Source organism: Ammospiza nelsoni, chromosome 6 (genome assembly GCF_027579445.1).
Source record: "Ammospiza nelsoni isolate bAmmNel1 chromosome 6, bAmmNel1.pri, whole genome shotgun sequence".
In the NCBI taxonomy this organism is placed as follows: Eukaryota; Metazoa; Chordata; class Aves; order Passeriformes; family Passerellidae; genus Ammospiza; species Ammospiza nelsoni.
The window spans coordinates 58,846,611-58,861,826 of record NC_080638.1 but is presented as its reverse complement, the minus strand read 5'-3'; the positions used below and the strand labels follow the sequence as shown (position 1 = coordinate 58,861,826).

Here is a 15,216-nt window from a genome sequence, read left to right as displayed (position 1 = left end):
TCCCACTTCCCCTCTGCTGATAAACAACACAGAAAAGGGAAGCACTTCTTACAAAAAAAATGCAGATTTCAAATTGAGGTGGTTCGTGACATCTTTTGCCCATGGTCTGCAGTCAGTGACGCCAACTTCAGTCCAGAATAACCAGGTTTAAATTGTTTATAAAAGCACAATTAAACCCCTTTGCTATAGCAGGGAAATTATTGCAACAGCAGGGTATTCACTGGTCACATCCTTCCAGGAAGGCTTAACCAGGCTGATACAAACTTGGGGTTTCTGTTAATTGCTTGTATGGCATGGGGATATCCCTTAGCAAGACCTTGGCAGGAAAAGATATCTATATATAAATATATTATAGTTATGAAAAGAGCAACCACTTATTCCAAACGTCATCCTGCAGCCATGTTTAAACATTTATGGACTTGGGAGCATGGTAGCACAAATACCCAGTTTGCAATTACATGGAAACCACATCACATGTATCACAGTTACAGCCCAGACACTTAAAATGTGGTATTAATGGTTCATGTTATAAAAAACCCCCACAACTCCAGTCTGCCATGGAGATCCTGGATACATAATGACCTACAGGGCCTGCCTTTGGGAATTTTTCAAGAACTGGCCACTTTGAGGCCTCTTACCATTTGCCAAGACCAAGTCAAAGCCTGATCCCATAAGATCAGGACAAGCTGGGACTGACTGGCAGAGGAGCAGCCCAGCTGGAAGGCAGACAGGGCTGATGGTAAGTGCCAGGTTCAGCCTGAGCCAGCAGTGCAGCCCCATGGAATGTGAGCTAAATGATGGACCAGGCTGCTTCAGGAGCTTGGAAGAGTCATTATGCATTCTGCCTGGCACTGGTGAGGCTGCACCTGACACAGGGGTGTCCAGTTACAGCCTCCCCCATCCCAGTTCAAAAGGAAATCATGGAAACTCCAAAGGAAGGCTCTTGGAAGTACCTGAGATGCTGTTGCAGTTTGAGGACAGATCACTTATAGGATCTCAGAATTTGGCTGGATCCAGAACCATTTGAATTCTGTTTCTTTTACAATATCCCAGCCAAACCAGCAAACTCTTTCCCTGGCTTAAGCAGCCTGGAGGTGACTTTAACAGCCTGGGACATGTCTGTGCAGCACAGTGTGATGTTGTGTGGTGCCAGGAATGCAGCATTGTTCCAGGGGTGCCCCATCCCTGGAAGTGTCCAAGGCCAGGCTGGATGAAGCTCTGAGCACCCTGATCTGGTGAAAGGTGTCCCTTTAAAGGAGAGGAGGGTTGTAATTAAATAATCTTTAACATCCCTTCCAACCCAAGCCATTCTGTGATTCCATGATTAGCTGAGCAGGCACAAGTACCTGAAACAGCAATGCATTACCTGAGCTCATCTGTACTGCTGCTTTTTCTGCTTGCCTATTTTAGAGCTGGCTGAGGTTTTTCTGAGCTTACATTAGCCCCTGATGGTTTCCAGAAAGGTTTTCTGTTCTCTTGTGCTGCCTCTGTGCTCAGTGTGAGCCTGCCCCAGTCTCAGCTGCAGCCTCAGTGATGCCCTCCAGCAGGGGCAGCTTTATTTGCCCAGGGTGGGCTCCAGGCACCTCCTCACTCCATCAGGGCTGATTCCTGCAGCCACTAGGTGGTAGGAGCTGCAAGGGCTGTCCCTGCCTGCTGTGGGTCACAGTTTTCAGAGCCTAAAGATGAAGTAGCAGCAGCTCAGAGTGCTGGCAGAGGCTGGATGGAGCCATCTGTGTGCCCAGCACTGGGCTGGGCAGTTTTGGACTTGCACCTCTGGATTCCTTTCCTATGAAATACAAGGAAGGAGTCCAGATGCTCCATTGCGGGGGGGGGGGTTTAAATCCTGCTTCAGATGCATCTATAGGAGGTCTTTCCTGCTCACCACCTCTCTGGTTTTTTAAATTTTACAATTTTTTTAATTGAAGGCCTTGCCCTGGGAGCTTTCCACTTTGCCTAAGCCATTTACCTCTGCTTTTTCGAAGGCCTTAGAGTAATTCTTTAGTGCCAGAGAGGATTATGCTTCTGCTCCAGTAATCTGTGAGTTGCTGACAGGTGCTGGGACCTGTGGATAATTGTGTATCCTTCATTGGGGGTGACAAGCACCAAAAAGTGTTTGTTTCCTTTTACCTGACCCTGGTGTCATCCAGCACTCAACAATACTGTCCTAGGAGGGGTGAAAGAGGCTATAGGTATAAATAGCTAAGTCAGTAATATAATCCTGGGGAATGTGAATCCTGGAATGTTTTAATTAAAATCAGTTTGCAGTAAGCAGGTCCTGTCTTTGGGGTTTAGGAGCCATCCTTCCTGCACAGGTGGTTTGCTTTTAAATCCTTTTGTCTCCACTCATATGCATGAGAATGAAGAGGGCTGGGGGAGATCAGCTTCCCATGCCAATAGTGTTGAATAGTTTCTGGTTTTAGGTTTATTGCCCTTATCCCTTTTCTCATGACCAAAGGGTCCTTCCAGGGGACTGTCCCCCAGGCAATGCTGTTCCCAGCACTGTCCCCATCAGCCAGCCTGATCATTATATGGATTTGCTTTCCCTCTGGCTCTGCTGACAGTTGCTGAGGCTCAGAGCCTGCCCCTGTTGTTCCAAAAATAGTGAGACAGGAGCACTTGGCAGCAGGCTGTGATTTTCTCTAACGAGAGTCCTTCAAGATAATGATGAGCAGGGGTGCTCTGCAAGCCAGGCAGGACTGGCCTGGGACTCCAGGACAGCACAATCGTGGAACTGCTCCCATTTTACAAGGGCAGCTGCTGTTTGGCACCCAGCTTTTTGTCCCTGTTTCTGACTGAGGGCTCATGGCGTGCTCTCAGCATGGAAGGGGAAGGCTTCTCCACATCTCCACTGGCTCTTGGGGCACTCAGGCAGTTCTGCCAGGGTCAGCGTGGTCATCTTGTCAAGGGTTTAGAGATATGAGCCTGTGTTTCACCTCCAGAAGTGCTAGAGCTGACCTGGAGCCTTCAACAGGAGCATCATTTTCAAGTGAGGGCCCACAAGCCAAAGTGCTGGGACTGAGAGGTGGCAGCTCACTCCCCCCTGTCCCCAGGTGCCACAAGGGAGGTCTAAGTGTCCTTGTGTGTCCAGGGGACTCCTCAGTTGTGGGTCCCCCAGGGGATCTCCAGCATCAGCCTGGTTGTCCACCAACCACTCCAGCATCACCAGATGGGCAGAGCACAGGGCAGAGCCCGGTGTGGTGGAGGTGAGGGAGGCTGCAGAGGCAGTGACAGCTTTCCTGGGGCTCTGGGAGATGAGCAAGTGCCCTGACACAGACCTTGGAGTGTGCTGGTGGGCGTTCAGGAAGCAGTGAGGCCTCTGATGTTCTCTTTGAAAAGCTCTGGGTCGGAGCCCTTTGGGAGCAGAGGGGATGGCTTTGATGCACTCCCAGGCTCTGAACCCCCTGCATTCCCTCTGTGGCACGTTGAGGAGGCACAGCTCCATGTGTACATTCACATGACAGACAAATGCACTTCTTGGATGCTTTTCTGCAGGCACTGCGACTTTTTCTCTTATTCTTGAGAGTTGGCACCTGTGTTAGCCCCAAGCCACACTGCTGGAAGGCTCTGCAAGTCAGGCTGGAAGGAGCTGTAGTTGTTCTTTACCTGGGTTGGCAGGTTGGTTTTTGGGGGGTTCTTGGACAAGGAGGGACAGGGGAATTTCCTGTCTCCCCCTTCACTCTCCAGTGCAGATCCTGCAGCTGTGTGCAGCGTGCCCTCGTGTTGGCTTTGTGACCACAGCAGGGACAGCCAGTTTCTGCTTTCCTCTGGCTCCTGCCTAGCACAGAATAAAGCCAGGCTGGTTGAAAGTGCATCTTCCTGTGGTTTGACAGTCTCCACATCACCAAAACCCCCTGATGTCTTTGCTGGCACTCTGGTTCCAGCTATCAGTAAACCTGACGTGAGAGGCCTCTGCAGCCTGCTCAGAAAATCTCTGCTTTTTCTGCCATCTGCAGTGCCACCTTGCAGTGGTCACTTTGCTGCAGGAACATTTGAGGCCAGGGGGTTTTTTGCAGGCAGGAGGTGAAACAAGATCAGACTGACATTTGTGACTCTAATCTGTGAACTTTGCTGGATGTCCACGCTTGGGGTGCACACTGGGGCAGTGAGAGCTGAGGTGAAAACATGAGCTGCAGACTTGGAAGGGTCAGCTGCCATCGTCCTGTCGTAGCCCCCAGTGTAACTTTCTGACCCCACATGGCTGAGGGACTTTGGATATTTGGATTTTCATGAAGCTGATAGAAATGCCTGTCTCCATCTGCAGTGGCTTAGGGGAGAGACTGTAGCTTGGACAGATCATCAAGCTCACTGCAAGGGTAGCCCAAATATGTTGCCTATGGTTAGCCACAGTATGTGAAACTAATGGTTTTTGTCCTTAAAATCAAGGAAGTTGTGGCTTAAAAAGAGATCAGAATGGAAGCAGCTCTCAAGCAGCCCTGAGCAAGCAAGTGCCAGTCAGTATTGGGGAGGAAGGGGAAGAAAAAAACAAAGGCAATCTAATCTCAGAGAAGAGGTAACTAACTGAGGTGTGAGCCACTGGTGCTTTAGCTTTCAGTCTCTTTGAATCCATATTGATTTACAGGTGATATTTAAGGTGAGAAGGTGATTCACAAATCCTCACAGCAAGCTGTTTCCGAGTGGCTTTTGGGTGTTTTGGCATTCTTAATTTTTGTGAAGACCTTTGGCTGAGCTTGTAGAGATCTCTTGCCTTCCCTAGCCCTGCCTGAGCCAGCAGATATTGCAGAGCTCAGTATTTTGTAAAATGGGAAGAGCTATTGCAGGTTGGTTGCTCTGAACTGAAAACACCAATTTCAGTAGCCTTTTTGAGCTGAGAGTTGTAAAAAAAAAGTGGCATTTACAGGGCTATTTTCTCCTGAGACACCAAGATGCCAGCTGAGGGATGCAGATGACCTTTAAATCTTTGATTAACAGGTAATGTCTATAGTGTCATACACTCTAGTTCCTTATTTCTCAATTTATTCCCCTCTAAGTTCACTCAGTCCTTTGATTTTTTTTGTAATCTTTGAGGTGGGAAGAAGTATTTATTTTCTTTACCATTTTAAAAGGTCTGAGAGGGAAGATTTTGTGTTCTTTCTTCTTTCAATTTGTTTTGTACCCTTTTAATATTTCATTTTAATTATGCTGAAAGAGTCTTTTTGTTTTTTAATTAAGATTTAAAAAACAGACTTTTTTTACATAATTGATTGGCTTGTCTGAGTTTTGAGGTTTTTTCTAATTTGGGTCTGGTTTAAAATTGAACAGGTACAGGTGAACAGGATAACCATCCTTTTGCACATATGGTGTGTAAAAGTTTCTAGTGAAAAGATGAGCTGATAGTGTAACACTGCTGTGAATTAGGCTGCCTTGCAGGGAGGGGATAAGGAGGAAGGATGTGTGTATGCTTCACTTCAATACCCCAGAAGATGCATTGTTCCAGACAAATGACTGAATTTGCCTGTTACAAAAACTCTCCAGCGTATGAGTTTGACATTTCAGCCAAGTGGTTGAGAAAATAGGAGCAGGAATTTGGAGGATGCAGTTAGATTTGGGCTTGTTTCTTTTGGTTTTTTTTCCCTGGGGCAAGTGGGAACCCACAACCCCCTCAGCCCATCCTGGTTTGTGGTTGTCATCCTTGAGCTCCTCTGGAATGAGCTGGGTGTTGATGTGCACTGTGCACCCGAGTGCCAGGGCCACCTTCACCCCCAGGGACCCTGCAGAGTTTATTATGCAAGTGCCAAGAGCCAATGTATGATTCTCTGGGCCATGTGTATGTGCCTTGCTGCTGTGGCCTCAGAGGGAGCCTTGTGGTGCCCACTGTCAGCAGTGCCAGAGAGCAGAGTGTGATAACCAGTGATAACTGCCTCATTTAGCTTGGGAACTCTTAATTAAAGGACCTAAAAATGAACCTGGTGTGGGGAAGTGACCTGAGATTCTCAAAAATGTGCTTACCAGCTGCCCAGCCCAGCGGAGACACCACAAGCACCTTATGCCCATTCTGAGCTGGCTTAATTTCCACTGCACCTCCTTCTAGCTTAAAAAACCACCCAAAACCAGCAGAAGAAAGAAACCTTCCCTTTCTTAGCCTTTCAGCTGCATCACACAGTGAGCCCTCATCTGGGTAACCCCAGGGCTGTGTGTGCCATCTGTGGCTTGGTTCCCTGAGGCAGAAGTGGTTCCTGGGGCTGGCAGCACTTCTGCAGCCACTGGAGCAGGGAGGAAGAGCAGCTCCACAGAGCAGCTGGCTGTGAAACCTGCTGCTTCTCTGTCTGGGACTCCTGGGCCACATGGGGTTCCTTCTGAGCCAGCATGGGGCAGAGCTCTTCCTTTATGTAGTGGCTGTGATTTGAAACCAAAGGACCAAATCTTCCCCTGACATCAGTCACTGCCTTGCTCCGCTGCAGTTGAGCGAGAGCGGCTTCGTCTGGAAATTTGGGGCTGAGCTCATGAGGTCTGCTCTTGTGCTCACACACGTTTGTGTAAGGGTTGTTGTGGTGGCTGCTTCGTGGTGGGGCTGTTCACAGGACACCTGTGATGCTCCTTGGGTTTGAAACCATGTGTGACCCCCCTGGATAGCCTGTTCTCCCTAACCCTTGGAGCTGGGAGCAGCAGTAGCTCCTGGGGTGCAGGGCTGCCTTGGCCCAGGGCTGGGTATGGAGGGGAGGCATTTCCAGCAGGAATTCATAGAATCTGTGTATTCTATTGTGAAGGCCTGGCTATGGAATCACAGACTCATGGGAATAGGCTGAATTGGAAGGGATCCATCAGCAGCACTGAGTCCCACCCTGTGCCTGAGAGCATTGTCCAAACCCTCCTTGAGCTCTGCCAGGCTTGGTGCTGTGACCATTGCCCTGGGAGCCTGCTCAGTGCATAACCATACACTCTGGGTGAAGAACCTTTTCCTGATATCCAACCTAAACCTCCCCTGACACAACTTCAGGCCATTCCCTCAGGTTCTGTCACTGGGCGCCACAGCGATCAGTGCCTGCCCCTCTGCCTCCCTCATGAGGATGCTGAAGAACCACAGTGAGGGAGGGGAAGCACTTCCAACAGCAATTCACAGAATCTGTGAATGCTGTGGAGGGATGGGCATGGAGGCATTTCCAGCAGGAATTCATGGGTTCTGTGGAGGCCTGGGTGTGGAGGATGGGCATTTCCTCACAGAGGAGCATCTAAGAGTGGGGCATTACTGTGTTGGTCCTACAAAAATAAATATTCAGTTACAAGCCTGTGTGTTATTCCTCCTTCAGATCCTGTGCTTTGCAGTGCCTTGACCCAGATCCAGATGGCCCCTTGCACTGCTGGGGAGTTGGACATGTGGCTTTCTGGAGCCCAGTGCTGAGAAATCATGGTTTATTTGCTTGCTCTCAGCAAGACCTAGGGCAGATCTGCTTTGTGTGGGGGTTGTGGACCACGAAGGCAGAACATTGGGAACACTGAGAGAGCCTGCCAGCTCTTGTAATTATCTTGTAATGATTTGCTTGCAAGCTCCCTAAGCCCTGCTACTCTTTTTGGAAACAATAATTTTTCTCTGGGAAGCAGTGACACAGCTGTGTCTGTTTGGGGATGATTTGGAAAACCTCCCTTCTGCTCTGCAAAGCATAAACTACCAAAACAGGGGGAAATTACTCTTTTCTTGGGGAAGCCCTTTGGCTTCAGTGAACTCAAATTGAGCCCAAAGCTGATTTTCTAAGGAGTTGTGTGCATGAATTATTTCCAAAAAGATCAAATACAAACTAAGCGGAATTCCTGAGCCAGGCTGATTTTTTTTTGTGGGGGAAAACTGGAGCTTTGTGATTTGTAATAAGGTCCTAGGAGGTCTTGTGTGGGTTATAAATGGGACTTCTAAGTAGAAGAGGGTAGAAGTTGGCCATCACACTGCTGGTTTTGGGCACAGGGAGAAGAAGGATGCTCTTTAAATAAAATCTGGATTTTTTTTCCTTCCCCTATAACGACAAAGAAAAAAAGGTATGAGGATCCAGAGCAGCTTTTAGAGCTGATGGGGACAAAGGGCTAAAGTGATGCTTGAGATGGATTTTAGTGTTTGCAAGGGGCAGTAACCAGTGTGTGGGTTGTCCTTCTTGGTGGCTCTTGCAGTCAGGAAATTTCTTCAAGCCCCACAAAACCCCCTAAGACAATGAACAAATATAATGGGTGTATGTAGCTGCTGTCAGCCACTGCTGTGCTTCCAACAGCCCCTGCACTGTTAATGGGTGAACAAATAGGGGTGGAAAACTGAAATGAAAAGAAATAAATTTTTAGAAAAGCCAAGAAAAATAAAAAAAGACAGCTCTCTAGCGTGAAAATGGACAGGATTAATCTCTGCGTGTAGGTTGAAAGAAACCTGCTTGATCCCATGGATTTTATTTCCTCCAAGTGTTTTTTTAATTTACAGTAACAATTGCTCTGAGAGTTTATTCTTCCTGATCCCAGGCCAGGAGTGGTGCAATGTGATTTCCTCCTGTGGCTGCCACTTGCTGCGAAGCCTTTGGTGTCTCTGTTTCCTGTTGACTCAAATGCTCCTTTCTTACCACGTCAAACAGAGATACCACATCAGGCTGACTTCTGGGCAAAGCACAATAGAAAATAGACATGTGAGGAGTCCAGCATTGGGCCCTGTCAAAAAACAATCCAGCTTTCAACTCCTCCTAATTCCCACTGATAGTCCCCAAGAAAGGAGGAGATGCATAACTTGACTCTTAGGTCAAATTTGCAAGTGTCTGAACTATCTGCTATCTTAAGATCTACTTTTCCTGGCCCTTTCTTAAGTTATTTACTCTGTCTTATTCTTCTGGCTGCAAATTACTTTCTTTTTTTCTTCTTTCCCCTTTTTTCCTGTTCATCTTGCTCCCTCCTTCTCTCCTTCCCTCTTCTCCTTTCTTCCTCCTGCCTTTCATTTCCTCTCTCTTCTCCCCTTTTTCCCCCCTTCCCTCCAGCTCCCTCCTTCTTTCTCCCTATTTTTCTTTCCTTCTCCTCATCTTTTTTTTTTCTTTTTAATAGGATACCACTGTTTATTTTATTTCTTAATGATTCCTGGGAGAGTGGTTGGTCTTCCTTAAGAGTAAAAATGGAAGGCTTTTCCTGGCTTCTAGATGATTTTCCCCAAAGGATGGTCATTAGTGCTGATTTTCCAAATGCCTATTGCCAGGCATGTAGCTGACCAGTGCACTAATGCTGCATTATAAACCAGTTGCAAAACCCATCCTGGTCTTTTCTTCAGCAGCCTGTGGGATTTCTAAGTGTTAGGAAAGTGGGCAGACAATAAGCTGGACCTCCTTAAAATAAATTGAAAAAAAAATTTCAAAGCTGCAGTAACCCAGAGTTCTGTATCTATGCTTGACCAGTGAAATGAGTCCATGGGTGGGTGTGACCATGTAACACATGCACATGAGTTATATTTGCTCAGGTTTGCAGTTAGTCTGAAGCAAAAGCAATTTTTAGAAAAAAAAGCTGCTAATTCCATGGCAGCAGTGATGTGAATTTTAAAATCTGCTCTTTGGGTGCTTACCTGAACATTTGAGAAAGAAACAGTGTCTTTGTGTAAGCATCTAAAGATGAGTACAGCCAGAAGTCTGAGCTGGGCCATGGAGTTTTTCCTGCTCTGGAGAAGCTGAATATACATGTTTTAAGTTAGAAAGTTTTAATTTTGTTTCCCTGAAGGTCACCTTTAAGGAAAGAGTAGAAAATCCATGTGTGTTCCCCTAAGTGCATGCATGTTTATACAGGCATGTGTATCACTTACATAAATACACACACCATCCCTCACCAGGCTGTTGGTAAATTAAATTGCTTCCTGTTGGGGATCTGGCAAGAGGGATTTCTTTTTACGTATGGGCTTGAGGAGATGCCTGGACAAGCTGGGCTAGATAAGCATGTGTCATGTGGAGAGATCAGCGAGGAAGGAGGTGGGAAAGAATAACAAGATGTAAAAGCTGGCCTGACTGGAGAGGCAGGGGTGATACCTGTGCTGCAGGCAGAGGAACAGGCAGGCACAGCACAGCCAGGCTGAGTTTAACCTCCTGCAGTGAAGATGTGGCATTGGAGGGCTGATGTGGGCTGAAGAGCCAAGGCTGGTGATGGGTTTGCACAGTTCATGCTGCTCTGGCTCAGACTGCTGCCCAAACAAGCCAGCTCAGGTGTCTTTCAGTGCCCTCTCATAAAGACAGAGTGAAACAATGAGGTGATGTTGTCTATATGGACTGGAGATAGAGTTCAGCACATGGCCTTGGTGCTGCAGGAGTGTGTGAGAGTGCTGGGAGCTGTGGTGAGGCTGCACCTCAAATTCTGCATTCACTTTGGGACCCTCACTGCAGGAAGGACATTGAGGTGCTGGAGTGTGTCCAGAGAAAGACAGAGGAGCTAGGCATGATCTGGAGAACAAGTCTGATGAGAAGGAGCTGGGGGAGCTCAGCCTGGAGAAAAGGAGGCTCAGGAGAGACCTTCTGGCTCTGCACAACTCCTGACAGGAGTGTGGAGCCAGGTGGGGGTCAGGCTCTGCTCCCAGAGACCAAGGGACAAGACAAGAGGAAATGGTCTGAAGTTGCACCAGGGGAAGTTTAGATTAAATATTAGGAACAATTTATTCACTGAAAGGGTGGTCAAGCTGCCTGGAACAGTCTGCCCAGGGCAGTGGTGGAGTCACCATCATTGAAGGTATTTAAAAGAAGTGTAGATGTGTGGCACTTGGGGACACGGTTTAGTGGTGGGCTTGGCAGAATTGGGTTAGTATTTGATGGTCTCTAAAGGTCTTTTCCAACCCAGATGAGTCTATGATTTAATGATCTTTACCTTGTGGAAGGAGCCCCAGAGGAGCTGTTGGGCAGAGCCCAGGTTGGCTGTGTGGAGAAGGCTGTCCTCATGTGTTACAAGCCGTTTGCTTTCCTGCTCGTGTCCATTGAGAAATGAGGGAATTTCTGGTTGTTTTCCTTCTGCCATGTGCATCTCAAGATATTAATACCAGTAGTCATTTCAAGCTGGCTGGCTGCCAGAAAGTGGAGCACGACAATGCTTATCCTCTTAAACTTAGAGAGGGTTTAAAAGTAGCTTGTAGGTAATTAGCATCAGACCTGGCAAGAGGCTTGTGGGAAAGAAGGGCAAATATTACCATTAAAAGCCTGGCTGATGCCAGTTGAATTCTGTGCCTGTTTTCCAATCTGCTTGTTCCTGATATTCAGAGAAAAACTCTAACAACAAATACTGAAAGTCCTGGAACAATTGCTGAGAGGAATTTTTGAACTGGACAGCAACAATTCCAGGGTTTATTTTTGTGCCAAATCTCTCTGTGTCCTTCCTCTCACAATCAAGTGAAATCATGTGAAAGCCCTACTCACTGTGGAGCACACAGCTTAAGCAAGTGCCTTCCTATCTGTAGGCTTTTGCAAAAGCCAGAACAAAGCCAAAAAAGAAACCTCAGAGACCAACAGCTGTGGTTAATGAACTGAACTTCATCAATTAGGTTGCTTTTCTGCTCAGCAGAAACTTTTATTTATGGTTCGTGCTTATCAGTTCCTCTGTTCCCCAGAGGTGTCTGCAGGTTAGCCAGAGGAAAGCTGGAACCTGAGGGCCCTAAAAGCTCCTGCCATGCAAGTGTATGGCAGGAAATCCCATCCTGGAAAACTGCCCACATTCTCCAGAAATAATGTTGGGATATCCTCGAGACAATGTTGTGCTGTTGTGGTGAAGCTGCAGTCTGGTTATGCACATTGTGTTATGGAGTAGCTTTCCCCCAAGATCTGAGGTGTTTACTAGGGAGTGATTTTTTGCAGATTTCTCTTGTGCCACTCAGAGGCTAAGGATAATTCAGAAAAACCCAATGGAGCTGATTACTGATGAGCATGCACTAACATGCCCAATCCACATGTGAACAGGAATTCATTTCACCACTGGGGTCAAAACTTCTGGGAGGAGTGCAGGGCAAGGAGATACCAACAGATCTTCCTGGCATTGATTTGATTTTTCCTGAAAAAATCAGCCTTTTCCCTCACTCACTGTCTCATGCTTACTGTGGGATTCACATTCTTTGAACCTGAGAGAAGTAAAGAAAAGAATTATCAAAGCAATTCTTATCTCATTGGCTGTTTCTGTGTTGTGCCAAAGTAGTATGCAATTTCTTTTTTTTTTTTTTTACCCAAAGTGATGGTGTTTTGCTTCCTTGACCTGTCAGGGCCAAGTGTGTGTGTGTGTGTCTTGGGACTGTCAGCTGACAATCTTGAGATTCTGTGCAGTTAAATTAAGTTGGGTGCTTTGTGCAGAATCAGTTTAGATGTAATTTAATATAGTGTAATATAATACAGAATAATATAGTATAATAAAATAATTAATTAGCCTTCTGATATCAGTGGAGTCCTCCTCAACATTCTCTCCCCCTCATCAGGATTGCTCTGTTTTTCTGATAGCTTACTTAATGTTTTTTTGGGAGAAAATAGTTTTGCTAAGGCTTTTCCAAGCCTGAGTGAGGCTGTGATTAATGCTGTTCATGTTTGCTGTGTCTGCCTGTGTGTAGGATCGCCTGTTCTTCGTGATGGAGTTTGTCAATGGTGGGGATTTGATGTTCCACATCCAGAAGTCGCGGCGCTTCGACGAGGATCGGGCTCGGTTCTACGCTGCAGAAATTATTTCAGCCCTCATGTTTCTCCATAGCAGAGGCATCATTTACAGGTGAGCTCTGCATTCATGGCTTCCCTTTGTCTGAACCCCATGGCTGAGATGAGAGTTGGAGTTTTCTGCTTGAATAAAGAAATGTCACTTGCTGCCCACCAGGAACAAGTTGTCAGCCGGGGTCACTGTACCTCCACATTCCATCTGCACGTTGGCCAAGGTGCACCACTTTCCAGGGGGGAGGGAAATTTATGGGCAGGCATTAAATGAAACCTTCCCAGATTTTCTGCAGGGATCCTTCTGGATGTAGGGATCTGCTGCTTTGGCCACAGTGTGCCATGTTATTTCAAGGCTAATAACGTGCTGGTCACATCAAAGCCTGTGCTTCCCTGCAGTAGCAACTATCTTTAAACCCTATCTGTTTCTCATACCTATTATTCAGTGCCACTCATCTCAGCCACTAAAAGTGTTTTCATTCCTGCCATGCTCCTACAGCAGGAGTTTTTCCTTCCTGCCCATGTCTGGCATCTTTGTGTTTGCAGCAGGATTGGAGCATTGTTGCCTCCATGCGTCAGCCTCCACCCGAGGTCTCAAGGCTCTTCTCAGGAAGCTGTTTCCCATACATAGCTCTCCTTTGTTATTTGTCATTTTTCTGTGCTCAGGGGGGCAGTTTGGTTATATTTTTTCCTTTCTGTGCTGCTGAAGTGCTCCCCTGTCAGTTGAAGCATAAGGGCATAGGGCAGCCAGCATGGATCAGAGCCAAGGTTGCTGTGAAGGCCAGCAGCACCATTTGACCAATATCCTCCCTCATGCCCCAGAGGCAGAGCAAGGCCTCTTCTGGGATGGAGTAGGAGAGCTGGAGCAGGGAGTTGTCAGCACTGAGACAGTCTGGTTGTACAGAAAGGTTTCTTTCTGCCATACTTCACACAACACCTCTGGAATCCTTGTGCCCAGAGCGCTGGGGAGGAGGAACAGACTGTTGTTTTCTTTGGAATGCTCTTATCTGGAATCCAGCAGCAAAGCATGTATTTTTGAGCATGGCCTGCTGTAGCCCTGCTCAGTCCCACTTGTGGCATGCCAGCACTGCAAAGAATAATGTCAAGGCTCTCTTTTTCTGCTGCGTGGTTCCAGTTGTACTGCTGGGATCCAGAGCTGGGTGCAAGATGGGACCAGTTCCAATCCCAATCCAACTCTGTTAATGCCATTTCTGTGGGTTGGGCCAAATGTCCTCTGATTTGGGACACAGTTTAACCCAGTCAGTAGGACATCCTCCCATGACAGGTAAACTCAGGTTTCAACTCAAAAATCCAGAATAGCTGAGGGCTAAAGTGACCAAAGGGCTGGGGGCTGTCAAGGGGCACTTTCCTATCTGATGGACACATGATAGGATCAGCCAAGTAAAAGCAGCTTCTCTGTCTCTTCCTAGCTTGAGCTGCAGTAAGAAACAGGTAGTCAGGTGAGGACAGAGAATATTAAATATTTTTAAGTATGAACTCATGTGACATAATTGGTACAGTGAAATAGAGAAGGAGTGTCATTTTAATATTCTCCATGTCCTGAGAGCCTGAGGATGAGTAGTGATATATACCCTATGTATCAAGCTCCTAAAGCACAGTGATTGTCTGTATAGAATAGCAAATCTCCTTACTCTACAGCTGGATTTCAGTCTAATTCTTCCCTTGTGAATAATGCCAGCCACTGAGGAGAGACCCTGCCAGATAATTACCCAAATGACATTTTCCTTAAAATTGTGACATCCAGTAGTTATTGTCAGTCATTCAGCAGCAAAATTGGGTCCGTGCATAATGTAATGCCTTGTCCTGTCTGCCCCAGCCTGCTGCCTGTCACAGGGCAGGAGTAACTGATCCCTCTGGGTTTTGGCACTCTTCAAGTGCTGCTGTAATTCATGATAGAAACTGGAGGAATAATTGGAAAGCTCCTCGAACAACTGCACAGGCTTTGATCTTGTTGAGAAACTGGTTAAGCTGTGGAGTCAGGTAGCTTCAGCTTCATGGGGCAGGTCTGCAGGGGGGTGGGTGACTTGGGTTCTTGTAATTAGTTGGGGTTCTGGAAGATGTAAGAGGAGAAAGCTGCTGGCTGGGGCTGTGCTGAGCTGAGGTTGCTTCTGTCGGGTCACAAACACCAGGCTCTGGATGTGCAGGGTAGAAGGGGATGTTCAGAATGGAGTCACTGCACTTGTGTAAGAGAGTTTGGATCAGATTTAATGATCAGAATGTGAGTGCTTGCTTAGGGAGCAGGGGGCACAGATACCAGAAATAGCCTGACCAGAAAGGGTTTTACCACAAGCTCTTCAAGGTGTCTTGTTTCTGGGTTTCCAGGGTCAGTGGAGGAAGAGGGTTGCTGACCTAGAATATTCTGTGTCATTTGTTTTTCTTCTGGGCTTAACTTAATAATCCTGATTTTTTCTTTGCCCCCTTCAAGACTGAGCAGTTCAGGAACGAATATGCATTTACCAGTGCAGTGAGTGTTCTCCTGCTAAGTCAAGTTGCATTTGCCACAAGTGCTGCCAAAAGCTGGGTTTTCTCTTCTTTGAAATGCTAGAGAGGTTTGAGAGACATCACTGAAAGTTCATCAAGAAGCAGCTGAAACTTGTCCTTGTGGCCT

General features: G+C 46.9%; 1 protein-coding gene across 1 annotated transcript in view; it reads left to right on the top strand.

The window, feature by feature from the left end:
• The window catches only part of PRKCH (protein kinase C eta), a 114,064-nt gene that overhangs the window by 56,981 nt on the left and 41,867 nt on the right, over window positions 1-15,216 (top strand). Inside the window, exon 10 of the mRNA XM_059473914.1 lies at window positions 12,497-12,651. Coding sequence (XP_059329897.1) covers window positions 12,497-12,651 — 155 coding nt within the window. The remainder of the gene's footprint in view (window positions 1-12,496; window positions 12,652-15,216) is intronic.